Source organism: Podarcis gaigeae, assembly GCF_964106915.1.
Source record: "Podarcis gaigeae genome assembly, chromosome: 5".
Taxonomy (NCBI): Eukaryota; Metazoa; Chordata; class Lepidosauria; order Squamata; family Lacertidae; genus Podarcis; species Podarcis gaigeae.
This window is the reverse complement of record NC_139681.1, coordinates 40,426,140-40,444,872: the sequence shown is the minus strand read 5'-3', so window position 1 is coordinate 40,444,872 and position 18,733 is coordinate 40,426,140. Positions and strand designations below refer to the sequence as shown.

Below are 18,733 nucleotides of genomic sequence, written 5' to 3'. Positions count from 1 at the left end.
CGCTAATAGCCGTGCTTCACAAGACGAAAAAACCGCAAGATGAAGAGACTCGCGGAACGGATTATTTCGTCTTGCGAGGCACCACTGTATTATTATATGTGAAGGGATGAGTTTAGAATAAACTTGCATTCTTATATTTACAAGCTTCCCCCTTTGGTTGACTTAATCACAAACAAAAGACTGGATCCATATATATCATCGTGACATTTTCTAGCAGATCCAAAATATTTTGATACATTTCATAAAAGAGATTTGTCCCTGAAGCATATATACTAGTTAACAACTGGACTTCATTAAAGGGAACACTTCCAATTGCCCTTTGATTATGGAACTTTAATAAATTCATATAGAGAAGAAAAGTTATCTATAATAAGGTGCAAAGCACTTCTGTTTACAAAGTGTGTATATGTCTTTCCAAAATTCAAAATAATTTGGTATTCAGCTTTTCTTTCTTTTTTAAGAGAATCTAGCAAGAATTTTTAAAGGGGAGGAAAACAGGTGGCAGAAATCTGATTTAAAAAAAAAAAAAAATGCTTCAAAGTAAATCCCAAGAAGAACAGATGAGAGAGGAGATAAGATAGAGGTTTCCAATCAGCAAAAGACCTTTTACGAAGCTTTGATAAGCATGTGTGTGAATGGGTGCACATGAAGGTTAAGGAAATGGCATCATTGAAAATGTATTAATCAATAGACAAGATATAGCACAATGCACTCTTCCCAATGGCCTTGGCTCTGACCCTTTTAAAGATAATGGGAATACTGCCCACTAAGAACTAGATTAGGGCGATCAAATGCATTTCATCAGGGTTTGACTTGAACCCTGATCCCAGAGGTGAAAAGGCAGAGGTTTATCCACTACGCCATCCAGCCCCTGTCCAGATAAAATCTTGAATATGATGTATAAGGGGTAAATTAAGACGAGGGAAAGGAACTGATAGCTCAGCATCACAGTTGCCTAGGATTTAGGGGAAAGGGTGAATGGGTGGTAAAATGCAAAGGAATATTAGAACAATCAGTGTGTTGGTCTCCTTAAAATGAGAACCGTTCTGCGAGGAGATTATAGCAAATAATTTAAAGAGCAATGCAGTGCTTGGAACCAGCATTTTTTTCAGAGGAAATCTGCTTTCTGTCTATGGCACAAAGTGTTGTGGACTATAGCACTGTGGCCACCCTTATTATACAATCTTGAATCCAGGGAAAACATGCATGGATGAGTCCCTAGATTATTTTGGAACTCACATGGGAATGGAGGACTAAGCTACCTTACTCGGCCAATAGCTCAACAGGTTAGAGTGCCATGCTGGTCAAGGTGAGGCTGTGGGTTTGAAATTTTACGAAGAGAGGGCAGATGAAGGAATGTGGGTCCTTCTTCATACAATTGCTGTAGCTCAGTGCCATGCAACAGAAGCCATGTCTGATCATCAGCATCTCCTGGTAAGATCTAGGAACGGCCCTTGTCTGGAATGCCGAAAAGCTGCTAGCAGTCAGTGTAGGCTAAGGAGGGAGGAATCTCTATTCCTGAAGATGTTGCTGGGCTACAGCTCCCATCATCTCTGACCATTAATCGTGGTGGTTGAGGCTGCTGGCAATTGGAGCCCAAGAACATCTGGAGAGCTACAGGTTCCTCACCCTAGGTGCAGATAAATACTGAGTGGTACAGACCAATGGTCTGACTTGGTATAAGGCAGCTAGCTTCCTGTGTTCCTGGAACTTCTCCCACTTCTGGAGGAGTGTCTGGTAGTTTGGTGTCCCCTGTAGAATGCAAGTCTCCTTCCCCCGACTTCTGTTAATACATCCCAGGTGTATTTTATAGTACTGACTAACTCACTCATAGAAGCTCATATGGAGACACTTATTTAGCTCTGTGACATTTTGCTTTTGCTTTTATTTGAAAAATAAGTCCAATGACCAAACTAGCACCCGCGTTTAGGGAATAAGCCACAGCGCAGAGCATATTTCAAGGGCCTGAACCTCCACGCAGTTCGGTGGAAGCACAGGTAAAAGTGGGTGGTCAATTCTTTATCATAAAGTGGAGAATTTAACTTGGGATACTTCTGCATCTTAATTTTTGTCATAAGCTCATAGAATTGGAAGGGACCCCAAGGATCATGTAGTCCAGCTGCCTGAAATACAGGAATTTTGAGACTTCTATTTCCGCAACTTCAGATTTGATTGGTTTCCCCCCTCTTCCTGTAGCTTTTGTTTTTAACACTCAATTTATCTTTAGTTTAGGAAGTAAGAACAGGCTTGGCCGGTCAGTCTGTGAGCCCTACCTTAACTAGTTTGCAGTGAGGACACAAAAGCAGAGGGATGAGAGGACATAAAAGAGGATTTGAGAAGAACGTAGATTGAACTTCTGTATCGTATCACATAATTTTCTGTAGTGAGTCCATAGGATCTAAATACAGAATGGACTCTATAGAAAAGAATTTTGAGACAAGGAGATAGGATTTTTTCAATGCCCTCTGCAACTCCTAATGGATGCACTGGAGCTCCTTTACCATGCTCAGGTTTTTCTTTAGTGATGCTAGCTGTCATTTGCTTGGGTGGTGTCACAAGGCACCAGTAGGAGTATGATGTATAGGGTGTGATGTAGAGATATAACACTGACTGGACTTAGAATAAACCTCAGGTTGTTCCTCCCTTCCTTCGTGTTGAAGGTAATGTCTGCTATACTGTGGTTATATGAATGCATAGCAAATCCATTAGAGTAGGGGCATTGACATACTGACACTAGAATGTACTAGATACGTACTAGAAATACACATTCACTAATATATTTCAATCACACAAGAATGACAAAAAAGGAATTCTTTGATCCACGTTCCAGTGTTTTAAATCTCTATGACTACTTTTTGTCAGATCTTCACTTGTAGTTGTGGTGTTGAGTGTGTTTTTGTTCTTCCTGAAACTTCATTTCCCTTCCGCAGCTGGGAATTCTCTGGTGGTTGCTGCAGATAGATTTGATAAATGCTGCTAATATCACCTCCTGATCTAACAATGCTCTGACTTTGGTCTGTAGGTCTTGATGAGTAATTGCTGTTGTTCTACTCCAATGACTGAATTAAGTTGCCCCCTTATAAAAGGTTCATACTTCTGTGATTTTAGCCAAGGCAGCTTATACTAGCGTCCCTATGGACAGTGATTCCGCCCCCTGCCTCCCACTTTCAGGGTAGCTGTTTTGCTTTGAGCCTAAGCAAGCAATATTTACACATCTTATTTAACTATTCAGACTGTGTTCTTTCTCCAGCTATTTGAAATGTCAGATTGTTAATTTCAAATGCAAATGTAATCATTGTGTACATTTATATTCTAGGCAAATACTCCAGTAGGCCCATAGCTTGTCCTTGGTTCATAAGTGTAGAAAGACTTTCAAGGAACAGCCCACGTTCCATCCCTAAGATAGTTGTAACTTGTTGAAGAGACAGGTGATGAAGGAAAGACTAGCTGATGTGACCCATACGACCAAGAACCATTGGGCTCTTGGCCCATGGGTCTTTAACCTTTATTGTGCAAAGAGCTGTTGTTTTGGTACACTTCTTCTTTATGGGCAATCATGTTTTCTTGCCATTACAGAGAGATTAAAATTCAACTGCTGTGTTTTTCTTTCATGGCCATGATCCAGTGAAGCTGTGTGCATGTATGACAGAGAAATCTGCAAGCAGCCAAGGGCTGTTGTTTCTTTAAGTTTTCCTTGTAGCTGCTAAAGAGACAAGCTGGTTTTTTCTGTTTAAAACTGAGAAGTGGATTGCTTCTTCAACATGTTGTGGAAACAACTGTCTGTACATGTTTTTCTCCTGTTGTCATCATGGTCTTGGAAGCCACCTGTAAGCAGTGCACCAAGGACCACTGGTTATCATGGAACATAAAAGAACAACTACAAGTCCATTGCTCCAGTGGGACCTTAGGCACACTTTGTAGAGAAGCTCTGCATCTCCTCCTTTAGGTTTTAAAGACGACTCCCACAAGTCAATCTGTGTTTCCAAATGCACACCAAGTTCTTGTCCAAGTAAATAATGCATGCTACTGACAACCAGACTGCCATTGGTGATTAGTCCCATGCAGTTCATTATCCTTCGGAGGCACTGAGGATGCTATACTAACTGCTGTTGCTGTCTGTACAGTAGTTGCAGAGTTATGCCTTGGCACTGGGTGCAACAGGATGCACAGGTCCATACACTAATGTGTCATCCCACCACGTCATACAATTAAGACCACTGACCTTGAAACCTACACTTGTAGGGCTGTATCCAGTTAATCCAGCAGTTCTCAACCTGTGGGTCCCCAGATGTTGTTGGACTACAACTCCCATCATCCCTGAGCTCTGGCCTTGCTAGCTAGGGGTGATGGGAGTTGTAGTCCAACAACATCTGGGGACCCACAGATTGAGAAAGGCTGAATTAGTCTATACCAAGAGTAGACCAACTAAAACCAATGAACTTAACTTACTCATAGCTAACTCTTTGTTGATTTCTGTGGATCAACTTTGGATGTGCCTTAGCCTGTCACAGTCCATAGGATTAACATGTATTAGAATAGGGGTCAGCAAGGTTTATCTTGCCTAGGCCGGATTGGTCCCACGGAGATCCCTCTGTGGGCTGGAACGCGTGTGCACCCGTGATTTCCAGCATCTGCGCATGTGCAGACGCGATTTCCGGCGCTGCAGAAGCGAGTCCCCGCGCTGCGCTGCGCTGGTTTAGCACAGCGCATGAGCGGACAGCTCAGTTCAGGGGCTGGTGAAGTGACCTCCGCGGGCTGCTTCCGGCCCATGGGCCTTAGGTTGCTGACCCCTGTATTAGAATGTGTGTACCCTGCTTCCTGTTTCCTGCATCACATGGGAGCTACATCACTAAGTTTGCAATGCATTTACATAAGTTATCCCAGTGCCGCTGCCTCCTTATTACACTTGAAAGGGCTGTTTCTCAAGAATGGCGTTACGAAGAGTAAACTAAACAGAACAATATATTGATTTTCACCTGCAAGCCATTTGCGATTTCTGCGAGGAAAATATTGCACAGTCCAGGGCCAAGTGGTGTGTGATGTATGAACTCATAATCCTGTGCTCAAAATTGCTATTTGTGGTGAGATAAAGCAGCTCCCCACCCCCACCCCCCGTTGCAACATAACACATAGCTGGCTTTTAAAAATGGTTTTACGGTACCTGTACATTAATAATGGCAGCCTAATGCTCTGGTTGCAAGGATTCAAGGGGCAGAACAGGAAGGTACCAGCCCTCCCATATTGCCCCCTCCCCCAAAAAAAGGTTATTCAAAGGGATACTCCTTCTGAATGAGGAGTTACCCTATAGCCATCACAGCGGATAGCCATTGAGAGATTTGTTCTCTGCAAACTTGTCTAATCCCCTTTTGAAATCATCTAAGCCAGTGGTCGTCGTCACCGAAACTTGTGGCAGTGAATTCCATAAATGAATTAGGCATTGTGCAAGAAAGTCTTTCTTTTCTTTTTTTTTCTACTGCCAATCAATTCCTTGGGGTGGCTCATTTCTCAAATCTCATGAGTGGGAGGAAAATGTAACTTTCCCCACACTGTGCTTGGGGAAGTTTGTTATTTTATATATAAACCTCTGTCATGAGTGATAAAGAAAAAGATCAACCAATTTTTTAAACACATAACCTGCTAAATAATTTATAGTTCTTAGTGTTTGGAGGGGGGGACCTCCCCCCCAAAAAACTAAGTGCATACTTGCCTTGAACACAGTTGGTCTTGTTTGTGAGTAGACATTCATAGGGTTGTGCTGTTAGTTGTCTTTTTCCCCCTGAGTTAAAGCACTCAAAATAATTCAGCCTTCCCTCATAAATAATATGCTTCAACACAGTGAATATAAAAAACACAAAAATACATAACACGGCAAGAAACAATAAACACACATACACACAAACAGTTTAAAAGGCCATGTTGTTGTTTAGTTGTTTAGTCGTGTCTGACTCTTTGTGACCCCATGGACCAGAGCACGCCGGGCTCTTCTGTCTTCCACTGCCTCCCACAGTTTGGTCAAACTCAAGGTAGTAGCTTCGAGAACATAGATTGTTTAATTAGCCAAAGACCTGAGAGAAGAGGAATGTTTTTGCCCGGCACCTAAAGATATGTAATGAAGGCACTAGACGAACCTTCCTGGGAAGAGCATTCTGCAAGTGGGGAGCCACTGCAGAAAAGGCCCGTTCTCATGTTACCACCTCCCAAGCGTCTCACAGAGATGACCTACGAAGAAAGGCCTAGGATGATGGTTGCAGGGTCCGAGCCAGTTCATATGGGGAGAAGCGGTCCTTGAATTCTAAAGTCCAGATGTCTCCTGGCTTACTGAGAACAGGCACTGTGTGGCAAGAAGGAGTACACGCAGTACTTCAAATATGGCAGCGGCATAAATTTCATACAGCCTCACGATGCTGTTCATTTTATGTTTGATTTCTTTCCTAACAATCCGAGACATGACATTTTAATTTGTCACCACCGCCGCACGCTCGGCTGGCATCTGGAGAGGGGTGTGTGGCTAAGCAGGAAGAGCAGCTCAATGAGACTCCTAAGAGCCAGACAGATAGACTTTGGCCTCTGGGCCTGAGCTTTCCTCTCTCTGTACTAGAAGTGCCCAAAATAATAACAGTAAGAATGCCTATCGTGTCCCTCCAGCAGCTGGCGCTTGCTTACAAAGCCCAGCATTGCAGCTGTAAGGATGTCCCCGCTCCTTAAAGAGTTGGGAGAGGCTACAGGAGGCTGCCAGCACAATTGTGTTCCTGTTATCTGTCATCTGTGTCACAACAATATCAATAGCTCCTCTGCAATACACAGCACATAACTAAGCAAGCAACCACCCACAGTACATAAAAATGTCAGAAATGTCTGCGGCTGTTACTGGGGAAAGAGCTGGGAGCTAAGTGTCTGAACCACCGTTAACCCTTATCTAGGCCCTGGCCTTTCTGTCAGATCCTGAATATTGTCATAACAAAGCAAACTGGATGTACACACTGTAGATATTTTGAATTCATCTAGGAAGACAATGCAGCTATTTAGCTCCCCCCGGCCTCTGGAATTCTCAATGAGTATTCTTTGCCATTGTGTTCTATGAAGCATTGTTTGCTTATTCTGTCTTTTGCATTTTTATATTTTACAAGCAGCCCTCCTTTCTCAAAATGTTCTTTTGTCTTGGCTTCTTAGATAAAAAAATTCTCACAGAAATGCTTCAAAACCGTCAGTTTGTAAACATACATTAAGCCATGTCTGCTCAGGAGTTCCAAAGAATTTAATGGGGTTTACTCCCAGGTAAGTGGGCTTAGGACTGCGGCCTAGTGTGTTTTTCCCCCTCCATCATAATTGTATTGAAAGGCAGTTTTGCACCATACTTCCATGAGGCTGTAGTCCTATACCCACTTGTCTCATTGAACCCAATGAACTTACATCTGAGTAGACACAAACAGGATTTCACTCTTCATTTCCATTAACAAAAGATGCATTGAATGTAGTAACAAACAACTGCTAATAGATGCTATTGATTAGTCGTATTATATATGTAAACACCATGTTGGCACTTCACCAGTTCCATAGATGAACTGAATATTATGGGACAAAATCCAGTGTTCGGTTGAAATGCACCCATTGGGCTTATGCAGTGCTCACAAACTGTTGGACAAAAACAAGCCAGTATCTGCAGGGCTTTGTCTATCAGCTCAAGGCATTTATCTATGTATTGAGTAGCACCTGCTCATCTACTGTACTATGGTTGAATGAATCACAAATCAACACTTGCAGAATGAGTATCATATGCAAAAAAAAGGGGCTGTGAAATCAGAGGACTTGATGCAGATCTAAGACTTCTGGCTACTGTTGTTTCTGCTACTCTGATGGGACTGCATGCTCTCTCTGTCTCCAGCGCCTCTCCTCTCCTAAGAGTCTCCCTGTACTGCCAGCCTTAACTACAGTTTTGTACTACAGTGGTACCTCGGGTTACGAACTTAATTCATTCCAGAGGTCTGTTCTTAACCCGAAACCGTTTTTTCACTAATGGGGCCTCCCGCTGCCAACACACCGCCAGCACACAATTTCCATTCTCCTCCTGGGGCAAAGTTCTCAATCCGAGGTACTACTTCCAGGTTAGTGGAGTTTGTAACCCGAAGTGTTGGTAACCCAAAGCGTTTGTAACCCGAGGTACCACTGTAGAGCTGCACTAACATTAACCATGGGTAAAGCTAATGAGGGAAACAAGGGAAACTTGTTTCAAACCTTAGTTAAGTGGAAACACTAGTTAAGGTTGTTGGGAGAAACATTTGAGCCGGGGTGAGAAGGAAGAGTCCATTCCCCACAGCTCACCCCAACTCTTAAAATGGCCGGGTTTGCACATCACACTGAGACCAAAGGTGGACATTATTTATTTCACACAATTTATATATTGCTTGATTGTAAGAAAGAAAGAAACCCTCAAAGTAGTCTACGAAAGCAATAAAAGAAAATTATCAGCTATTTAGAACATTCACATAATCATTAAAATCAGCGATGAGCTGAAAAGAGAGTAAACATTCTACATATCTGAGCAGGCTTGCCTAAACAAAATTGTGCCAGAGAGTTGTAGTGGATTTACTATTGAGGCCGCTTTGCGCCTCCCCAGTCATTTTGCTGCTGTGCCACCCTAAGGCATGGCATGGCTGAGCTATTTCCAGAGTAACCAAGAGCTGTAAACTAAGAACAAACCTTGGTATCGGCTTGGGGCTAGTCTGGGGAGAACTAAGCCTCGGCCCTCCAGGTGTTTTTGCTCTACAACTCCCATGATCCCTAGCTAGCAGGACCAGTGGCCAGGGATGCTGGGAATTGTAGTCACAAAACATCTGGAGGGCTGAGGTTGAGGAAGCCTGAACTAAGCCATGAACCCAGGTTCAAACAACACACGAAACCATGTGTTGGGAGGAGTAAAGCAGTTACAATCTCCTTCTCAGGAGCTTGAGGCTCGTGTCTCTGGGCTAATCCATGAGCTGGTGCATATAAACCAGACCATTGTGTGATCATCTTCTAGACTGATTTGTTTTATTCCAAAGTCCCATGATCAAAGTCCATGTGGCCTTTATGGCGCCTCAGGGACTAGACAACTCTTACACTGCTTTTGGATGTAGATTGCCTGCCTTAAAATTCTCATAATTTGCACACATTTGCAATAGGTTTTGTTTTTTTAATATAAAGCATCTTAAACCATTTCTCTGGTTTTTTTTTTTCTCCTTGGCATGAGCTATGTAAGAAAGGAAGGAGTGGCATTTCATGCTCCTGTGGGCGCATATTCGTACACCGACAAAAATCCGCCTCGATAGGTGGTTGGTGGCGCTGCAGAGATTGTAGACAAAATGGGTGGGCCACAGGGAGGGTAGCTAATCAGTTGTGCAGGTGGTTCAGGTATCTGCTTTTCACACAGATAATTAATGTGTACAAGTAGCTGCTAATTGCACATTTCAGGAATGATTTATGACAGAGCGGAGGGGAAAGAAGAACACAATCTAATTTCATTCGGAACCTCTGCCATTCATACAATGGTATCAGCACAGCTGTGAGTTGGGACATGATTAATGAACAGGGAGTAAACACACAGGCTCTATAAGGAGAGCTATTTTTGATGGCATGCTTGTCAAAACCGAAAGTGGCATTTACAGCAATGGATCGGTAGCACTATAGGTTCATTTGCACATCGGACTCGATGCTGGTCTTGGTTCTCGGATGAAGATTATTATTTTTTTATGCCCATCAGGATAGCTCCTGTTTTGAAATATAGACTACTAGTATTGTTCTTTTATGAAGAGGGTGTTTGTTTTTTGGCTTCGGAGCACAATGTTAAGCTACACCCTTCCTTTCTTTGTGACAATCTGCAGGGGGGAAAACTTTGTACAGGGGGTTCATATGCTTCTTTCGGTACATTAAAGCTGGCTTAATATCTGTCTCTAGTATTGTGTTTTCACTGCTGCCGCCGAGGAACACAACTCTATAAATAATCATGTGTTGTATCAAGTGATACATAAATAATATTGTGACTGCCTCAGAATAGCTGAATAGGAATATTGCTCGCTTTTGTGGTCAAATGGGGCTGTTCTGCATAGCCTTGTGGTTTGGTTTTATTTTGCAGGTAAATTTTAAGATGACAGTTTGGGTTCTTGTTTTTATGTTTTTATCATAACTTATTTTCCAGGTAGAAGAGTACAGCAGCTAATATTACCACCATATGAGCATATTTTGTTGAGTGGTTAGCATCTTAATTTGCTATATATTAATATTCTGAACAGCTAATTAGTTTTACCTCCGACAAGTAAAACTAGTGCTTCTTTAACAATTCTGAGCTAATTCCCACATGGTGGGCCCCTAGTATAGAAGCAAAATTGAGCACCTTCTGAGCATTCATAAGAAATTCATATTGTGTGTTTTTAGTGCTCATTGCTGTTTCTTTTTCTAATAATAATAATAATAATAATAATAATAATAATGTAATAATAATAATAATGGACCTGTTCACAATACTTTTAATCCAGCATCATGTTTTCCTTTCTTCATTTATTTTGTTTTGAAATTTACGTTTTTCATGACAATTCCCCAAATCAGTGCACAATAAAATAATAAAATCACAAAACAGCATCATAAAGCAAAACATTAACAATAGCGTGAAACCTATCGCGGTGTACGTATTGCAGCTTAAAATGTACTCAACAATTACCTTTTTTGAAGAAAACAAGGGTTTATTTGTTTTAATTCTGGTTTCTTTTTTCCCCCATTAGCTTTTGGAATTTGACAAAGAGCTGTCAGTCTTTAAAGACAAATTATATGAACTGGACATTTCGTTTCCTCCCAGGTAAGATATGTATGCAAGTGGTTTATTTAATTAACATCCTAACTCTAAGCACACTTTGGAAATCTGGTAAGTGAGAACTAGAATGCCATTCATTGTAAAGTTTGTGTTGTTGGGAATGCAAAAGAAACTGTATCCAGTCCTGTAGTTTCAGTTTTCTCTAGATTAAGGCCAGAATGTTTTCTATGGATACTGTTAATCATCTAGAAGTCTTATAGTTCTCCTTTCTTTAAATTTGCTTACCAGCATGGATTTTCTCATGTTTATGTTCAACTGTTCTAGAACTACAGGTATGTGATTTCCCCCTGAAATAAAGGTTTCTATTATGATACCTGCCTAAAGGGGGCAAAAATAACCTATATTGCACCAATCTTGAAGAGTGAACTGTGGAACTCTTGCAATGAAGTGAAAGCGTTTGGTGTAATTCCTCTTGCCTAATGAGAATTCAGAGCCAATTGCACATTAACAGAAGTTTTAATGTTAGTATTATAATTTTACTTCAGCTTTAGTTTAAGTAGTAATAGACTGGTAGTTCTTTAAGATTATAAAAGTAACAATGTACCCTTAAACACCTTGTGTTGAATAGATCTCCGCCTATCAACATCCCCCCTCCTTCCAAATTTTTCCTAACTTCCAAATAGAAGAGATTTTATCTGTAACTTGTTTTTGGAGAACAGCTAACTCAATTTCCATATAATAGATATTTTTGCAAGAGAACTTAGGCAATCCATTATTTGTATGAATGACAGGCTTATATTTTTAAGTGTTTTCTGTTATATGGTTGTTGTTGTTTTTTAAAAAATGATGTTCACTGTGGAGTAGTCAAAAACATAGGATGCATGTGCTGGTGCACACAAGAAACCATCTCTAAAAGCGTTAAGAGTGGTTATAATCATTAGCCAGCTAAGGGAACCAACAAAAAGAAAGATACTGAATTATGCTGATGAATTGTTATTAATAGCTCAAAGCATTTCAGCCCAAATGTGTTCTTTCGGGGCCTTTGTATAAGAGATAGAAGATGTGTGCCAAAGAGCATTAGCTCTTGTTTTTATATTTAGGTGTATACTATCTACATCAAAGAGAACTTTGCTTTTCCTAAAGAACAGGTTTGTTATTTCTTAAGTTAGCATGGCCTAACTTCCAGTAGTGAAAATGTGCACTTTAATAAATTTCACAAGGCTGTTTTCCATTTCGATAAGCTCAGTATTCATATACCCTCAGAGAAGCAGATTTAATACACGAGGGACAGCTTTAGGGGTATGAAACCCTTATACTTTTCACACTCATGATATGAGAAAGGCCTCTTCACTGGGCTTCTGCCCTCCACACACTGGAACTCCTGCCAGACTCTCTCACACAAAGCATAAAATGAAGTTGGAAGAAAGCAGGTACATGTTTTATCTCAAGAGACAAAAACAGATACCTGCTGTTTAGAAATACCGACTGAGGGATTTGCACCTTATTTTGTTTTGTTTAAAGCTTCCCAATAGGAGAAGCTAAAAAAAGGTAAAGGACCCCTGGACAGTGAAGTCCAGTCAGACTTGACTGTGGGGTGCGGCACTCATCTCGCTTCAGGCCGAGGGAGCTGGCATTTGTCTACAGACAGCTTTCCGGGTCATGTGACCAGCATGACTAAACTTCTTCTGGTGCAACGGGACACGGTGACAAGTGCCAGAGCACACAGAAAACCATTTCCCTTCCCGCCACAGCGGTACCTATTTATCTACTCATGTTGGTATGCTTTCGAACTGCTAGATTGGCAGAAGCGGGGACAGAGCAACAGGAGCTCACTCCACACCAGGGATTTGAACTGCCAACCTTCCGATCAGCAAGCCCAAGAGGCTCAGTGCTTTAGACCATAGCGCCACCCGTTCCCTTGCAAATAGGAGAAGACTCACTCATCAGATGCAAACTCCACTCCAGAGTTTGGGGGAGTTGAGAGGAAAAGTTGCATTAATCCTTTTTCTAAACAACAAGAAATAAAAGCAGAAACATAGAAATGGTAAATAGGTGGGAGGGTATGGGATGGTGTTTTGATGAGGACCACATTGAATGGACACTGCAAAAAGCTTGGGTGCATAGTTCAGAATAATCCGTCATGTAGAAGCATCTTTGTCACCATAAGCTTTTTTGGAATTGAAGGCAAGAGTGTGCGGAGTTTGTTCACATTATGGGATGAGAGGGCTCTGTCCAAACTATATAAAAAGGAATAAATCACAAACAGGGGACAGTCCGTAAAACAGTGATTACATAACAAACTGTAGCGAGAGAATCAAGTGTGCCAAGTATATTTTGGGATGCAGAGGAAGGTGAGTGCCCTGTAATTTCATGGAAGAGCCACCATGTTCTAAGGCAGGGGTCAGCAACCTTTTTCAGACCTTGTCGGGGGCCGGACTATATTTTTTGGGGGGAAATGAATGAATTCCTATGCCCCACAAATAACCCAGAGATGCAGTTTAAATAAAAGGACACATTCTACTTGTGTAAAAACACGCTGATTCCCGGACCATCCTCAGGCCAGCTTGAGAAGGCGATTGGGCCGCATCCGGCCCCCGAGCCTTAGGTTGCCTACACCTGTTCTAAGGGCTTTCCTTTACCGGGCAGAATGAAGAAATGTGACTGAAATGCATTTCTTAAGTAAGGCAAATGTGCACAATGGATTAAGACTGCAGTTGTCATGAGTCCTGAGACGTCGCCAGGCTCAGGCATAGAGTGCCAGACTGAGATGGACAAGGAGGGGGAACTGGAGGATGGCACGAGGTGGGTTAAGTCAGGGGAACAGAGGCTGAAAGATGTCAGTAATTCCCTCCCCCAAGATACAGCTGCTCTGAATGAGGAAGCTCTCATCCTTCCTCTCAGATAAGAGCCTCTGTTGTGGTGGTCTGAGCAGGAATCGCAACAGCAATCTTAACCCCACTTACCTGGAAATACGACCCATCAAATTCAATGGGCTTCAAAGCAATGAGTATTTTGGTTCCTTGTCAGTCTATGTCCTTTTGCCAGCTAAGTAAATGAAATACTAAACTGAAAAGAGAATGTGTCAATGATTGAGTTGCTTCTTAACACATTGTAATCGCCTCCGTTGGCCATTAAAGATGGATAAAGTATGGTTTCAGCAGCAAACGAGTTTGCCTTACTAATTATGGAAGGGGCATTATTTATTTGAAACATTTGTAAGGCACTTCTAAATACGCTCAAAGCAGCTGACAAAATGATCACAGGTATATAAACCAACAGAGCCAAAGAGGTGAATGCTTGGAGAATTCTCACATCCAGAAATGGTAGCGCTCTTAAATTTCTTTGCGGCGGAAAATGTACCCTGAAGAAAGTTGCATTCTCCCTGACTTGCGTTTTGGTTTCAAGAATGCGATACAAGCTGTAAATTCATATCACTTACCCTCAAGAAGTCATCCGTCAGGGCAGGCGTGACAGCTTTGAACACTGCACACCCTCGTGATGAATTTGGCTTTCCCGTGTTAGTGGTGGTCCTGGAGCCAGAGAGCCATGACACTGCTGTGATGAAGTGCCAGTGGTCTGACAAGAAGAGTCAAGATGACTTGTTTAGGTACAGGAGGCAGTAAATACGCTGGGACCTGAATAAAAAAAGATGATGGCGTGCCTAGACTTTGGGCAAGCGATGGGAGAGGGAAGGAGAGTAGTGTTTTGAGAGGGTTTGGGGTGTTTCCCCCTCCCCCAAAACTAATTCATAAAAAAACAACTTGCAATCTTTTGAGGTTATCCATTCATTTTCTTGATTTGGGAGCTGCCATTTAGGATTCAAGTTTTATACGTTGTTTAAGGCAATTTAAAGAAGATCTTTTTACTATAATCCTTCGGATGCAATAAGCACAATGGAAGCACTTTTAAAACCTGCTGGTGTTGATAGCAGCTTTAGCACATGCTTAGCTTTTCCCCAGCAAAGCCAACAGGGTTTTGAGGCTACAGTCCTCTAGACACTTCACTCAGAGTAAGTCCCATTGAGCACAATAGGGCTTACTTTTGAGTAGACATGTATACGATTGCAATGAAAATTTGGCTCGATTGCTGCATATGCAGCATTTCAAGGTTTAAAATATGCTGGACTATATATTGTTAGAACTTCCCCAGGGGCACTTTGAAGGCCAAAAGGTGGTGTGCATTTTTTTTTTATAAAACATGTATATTATTTCCCAAAACTAGCAGAATGACCAACACCACAAAAATCAGGGCAGAGAGGGAATCTGTGTTTTCCAGGTACTAATATAGGAGCTCATGATATGGGTCTGCACAGAGCAACGGCAGAGTTAATCTGTTTTCCTATTTCTGCTTAGAATCTTCACTATGCTTACAAGAAAAAATTCTGTACTCTTGCTCTGATTTTGAAAATAGCTGCCACCCCCTGTAAATCCCCCCAAAACAGTGTCCATAGCTACAGTATATATGTTGTGCTTCCTAGTAGTAATATTAATTATTATATATTTGTACTGGTTTGTTTCTCCTGTGAATCCTAAAGTGATGCTTTTGTTATACCGTGCTTTCTTTCTTGTTCTGTTGATTGCTGAAATAGTTACTGACATCTTTAACCCTTCTTAGCAATGAAAAAACTTGAGTCGAAAATCGTTATCGAACAGGGAGCAAAAATGAAGTACGTTTCTAGATGTCTGTTCTTATTGAACATGGCAGTTGAACACTAGGATTCATTTGGGGTTGGGGTAGAATTGCAGGTCCCTAGGCCTGCATGTAAGAAATACATTTTTTTAAGTTTTCTTCTGTTTCTAGCTCTCAGGAGGAAAAAGGGGTTGTGTTGTTGTTGTTGTTGTTGTTGTTGTTGTTCCTGGAGAATTTAAAAGTGAAGCACATTATAAACTGTATTGTAATCAATGACCATCAAAAGCTCTTAACTTTGGGCTCTATCCATTCTTACAGCTGTGGTCCAAATTCCGGAGATGTTGTACAAAGTGCTCACTCTTTTTAGGTTTGGGAGACATAATTTGAAAAAAAGTTATAGCTTCATTGGGGGGAAACCACAACAAAAAGTCATTTCTTGTCTTTTAATTTTTAGTTATAATTGAAACCATGCTTTTTAGGCTAACAACAATGTTCATCTTTTTTCGCTTTTTTTTACTTTCTAACAGTAATTTGGAAATTATATGTGATTTGTACCTTTCTCATCAACAGTTCTTAAGGCAATACTTCATGGTCATTAATACACAATTAAGTAATTAAATTAACACATGAAGTAAGCCCTGTGCTAGTGGCCGTTAACTTTTGCATCAGGAAAACCATCAAAATTGTATCTGAACTTTCCAGCATGTTGCTGTTTGATTGCAAGGAGACTCTTCAACTGCTTGGTGCTATGTGGATCAAGATTAGCATCTACCTAAGGATTCTTCACATCCAGCCCAGATGTTTTTCTTCTCCTGGATCATTTGAACCTTGGTTTTCACTCCCAAAATTGGAGCACAAGTTGAGAAATGTTTCTCAAATGAAATTGCATCTTTCTTAAAGGTTGCCAATGCACTTAAATAAGATATAGAATGAAAGAGAAAGCCATCGTTGTTAAGGCATATGTATGTTCTAATCAATTCCATTATATTTAATTTGATTTATGTACATTCAAAATTGAAGTTCAGGGTCACTTGTGGAAATTGCCCTCATTTGAGGATGCAACAAGAGGATTTACAACCCCCAAAGCGCTAGCCTTTCCGCTCATATCGTACATGAATTTGCCATCTTTCTGGCAAGTCCTTCCAAGGCTACCCATTATTTTGAGATTTCGCTGGGATCTCTAGACTCCGCTTCTTCATTTTTTGTTCAGTTTTTTTAATGGAAACTTTTCAACATATAATACAATAAGAGCCAAACAAATACTGTATAAATAAACATATAAAAAGGAGAAAACAAAACAAACACACTAAAGAAAGACAACAGAGAGGAAAAGTGGAAGAAAGCCTCTATCGGAGGTGCGTCTTAACCCTTGTGCCACACAAAAGTTGGTGCACCCTCCCAGCTCTCACCTGGTAGATTCTACTTCTTCATAAAGAAATGAGAGACTACATAGCAAGGCAAACAGAACTGAACAGACCTCTAGTGCTGCACCTGCTCTCAAGGACAATGGTTTTAAATGGTTTCTGCAGAGAGGACTCCTGGTCACATTCTCAGACAGAACTGAGTTGAGAAGGGCACACAGGAGATGTCTGTTGGGCATCTATTGATTAACCCACATGAACTGAGAGTGAAGCTTAGCATGCCCCCAGTATTCTCCCATGGCCATATTTTCACTGTTATCTTAATGGTGAAAAGATGTGATGCTAATTACTGGATGTTGTCTACTGCAGCCATGTGTATGTTTCTGACCTTCAAGAGGTACTTAACCACCTGTGTGGATGATATTTTCTCTTTTTCAATGGCCTGCTTCACACATAACACTAACTATGCTATGGTTTTCTTAACTCATGATTTTATTAACAAAGCAAATGTTAACCGCGATTGGTCCCACAGACAATCAACCAAGGTTTTTCCAAGATTTGGCATGTTTTCTAGTTACTCATGACTTTATAGCTTGGTAAACATCTTGGTTGAGGTGGGCAACCATGGTTAAGGGTGAGTTCTGGGTTTGCACGTAACACTATAATCAAAGCAAAGCAAGTTTCATAAACCAATGGCAGGCCATGGTTTAAGATCATGGTTTGTTGGCAGTAAACAAACTATAGTTAAGCTGCTGGGCAGTTAAGCCATGGTTTAAAAAAACATAGCTTAATAAACCATGGCTTAGCAGTATATGCAAATCAAGCCACTAAGAGTTGGCATTAACTGACAGAGAGGATGGATGTGTTTATTAGCCAAGTCATGTCTCCGCCCCAATTGAACGCCTGCCGGCACAAGGACCAGCACAGCCCACTTCTGATTTATTGGTGAGCACTGACACCTGAAAAGTCATCCCTTTGGTGAACCTCGGGGTTGGGGTTGGGGGAGGGGAGTCTTTTATATAGCAAATGGTGAGGCCTGTTCATTTTAAACACACTCTTGTTTTCTGCTGTACTAGCGGCGAGAAACTGACTCTAATTCTTTTGAGCGCTGTAGGTTCTGTCAGTCACCTGACACCCTGACATTAAACAAACAGCAAGCTCAGGGTAAGCTGAAAATAGGTCTTTGGTAGACTGTAATCACTTTGGAAAGGTGGTAGGTGTGAAAAACGAAATAAGGACATTGTGGTTCGCCATGATACAGGTGGGCAATTGTTAACTTTATCACCTCTCTCTATTAATTATTATAATTATTCTTGTAGCTGTTGTATGGCAGAGATAGGAGCTGACTTGCCAGGGGTTCACACCCAGCTACAAGGTTTGCTTTCAGATAAGTGTGCATGCACAGTAATCTCGTGTATTAATCATTCTCTTAAAAGTGACCTGTTCTTGTTTGTCATTGCATTAGGCTGTCATGTAATTTACTGGTTGGACATATGTTCGTGTCTTAGATATCTTCTCTTCTCTTTGTGAATTCCACATAAACCCCTTCCTTCAGCAGACACCCTCACCCCCACCCAACGCTGACAATTTCTTTGCTTTGACACATCTAAGCAAGAATGACAGGTCAAATCTCATTCATAGCTGTGGCATTTTTCGTCTGGATTTCTTGCTAGCTTCCTAGCAGAAGTATATTCTGTAGACCTATTTTGTAGAGAGAACTGGCTTATTTTCCTATTGTCCCCTCCTTCCAAAGAATTTGGGCTTTATTCCATCACATTTATTCTTTTCTCTGCTCTGCACTGAGCAGCGTAAAGCAAGGTCATTCTGAAATACGGCAATGTCCTTTTTTTCCTGATTGGTGTGGGGGGGAGACGGACGGACACATTTGCCTTTCTCAGTAGCATTGTTCAGGCATTCATCATGCAGAAGCACTCCTAACTGCACCCCCAAGGAAAATCAGGGT

The 18,733-nt window shown here is 41.3% G+C and overlaps 1 protein-coding gene across 4 annotated transcripts in view; it reads left to right on the top strand.

Annotated features, from left to right (window-relative positions):
• Positions 1 to 18,733, top strand: part of INPP5A (inositol polyphosphate-5-phosphatase A) — a 239,861-nt gene that overhangs the window by 204,220 nt on the left and 16,908 nt on the right. For all 4 annotated transcript variants that reach the window (XR_014564893.1, XM_083741100.1, XM_083741101.1 and 1 more), the window contains one exon: positions 10,752 to 10,825. Coding sequence is in view for 3 of the 4 variants with exons in the window: in XM_083741100.1 (XP_083597226.1) it covers positions 10,752 to 10,825 (74 nt within the window). In the remaining variant the exon portion in view is untranslated. The remainder of the gene's footprint in view (positions 1 to 10,751; positions 10,826 to 18,733) is intronic.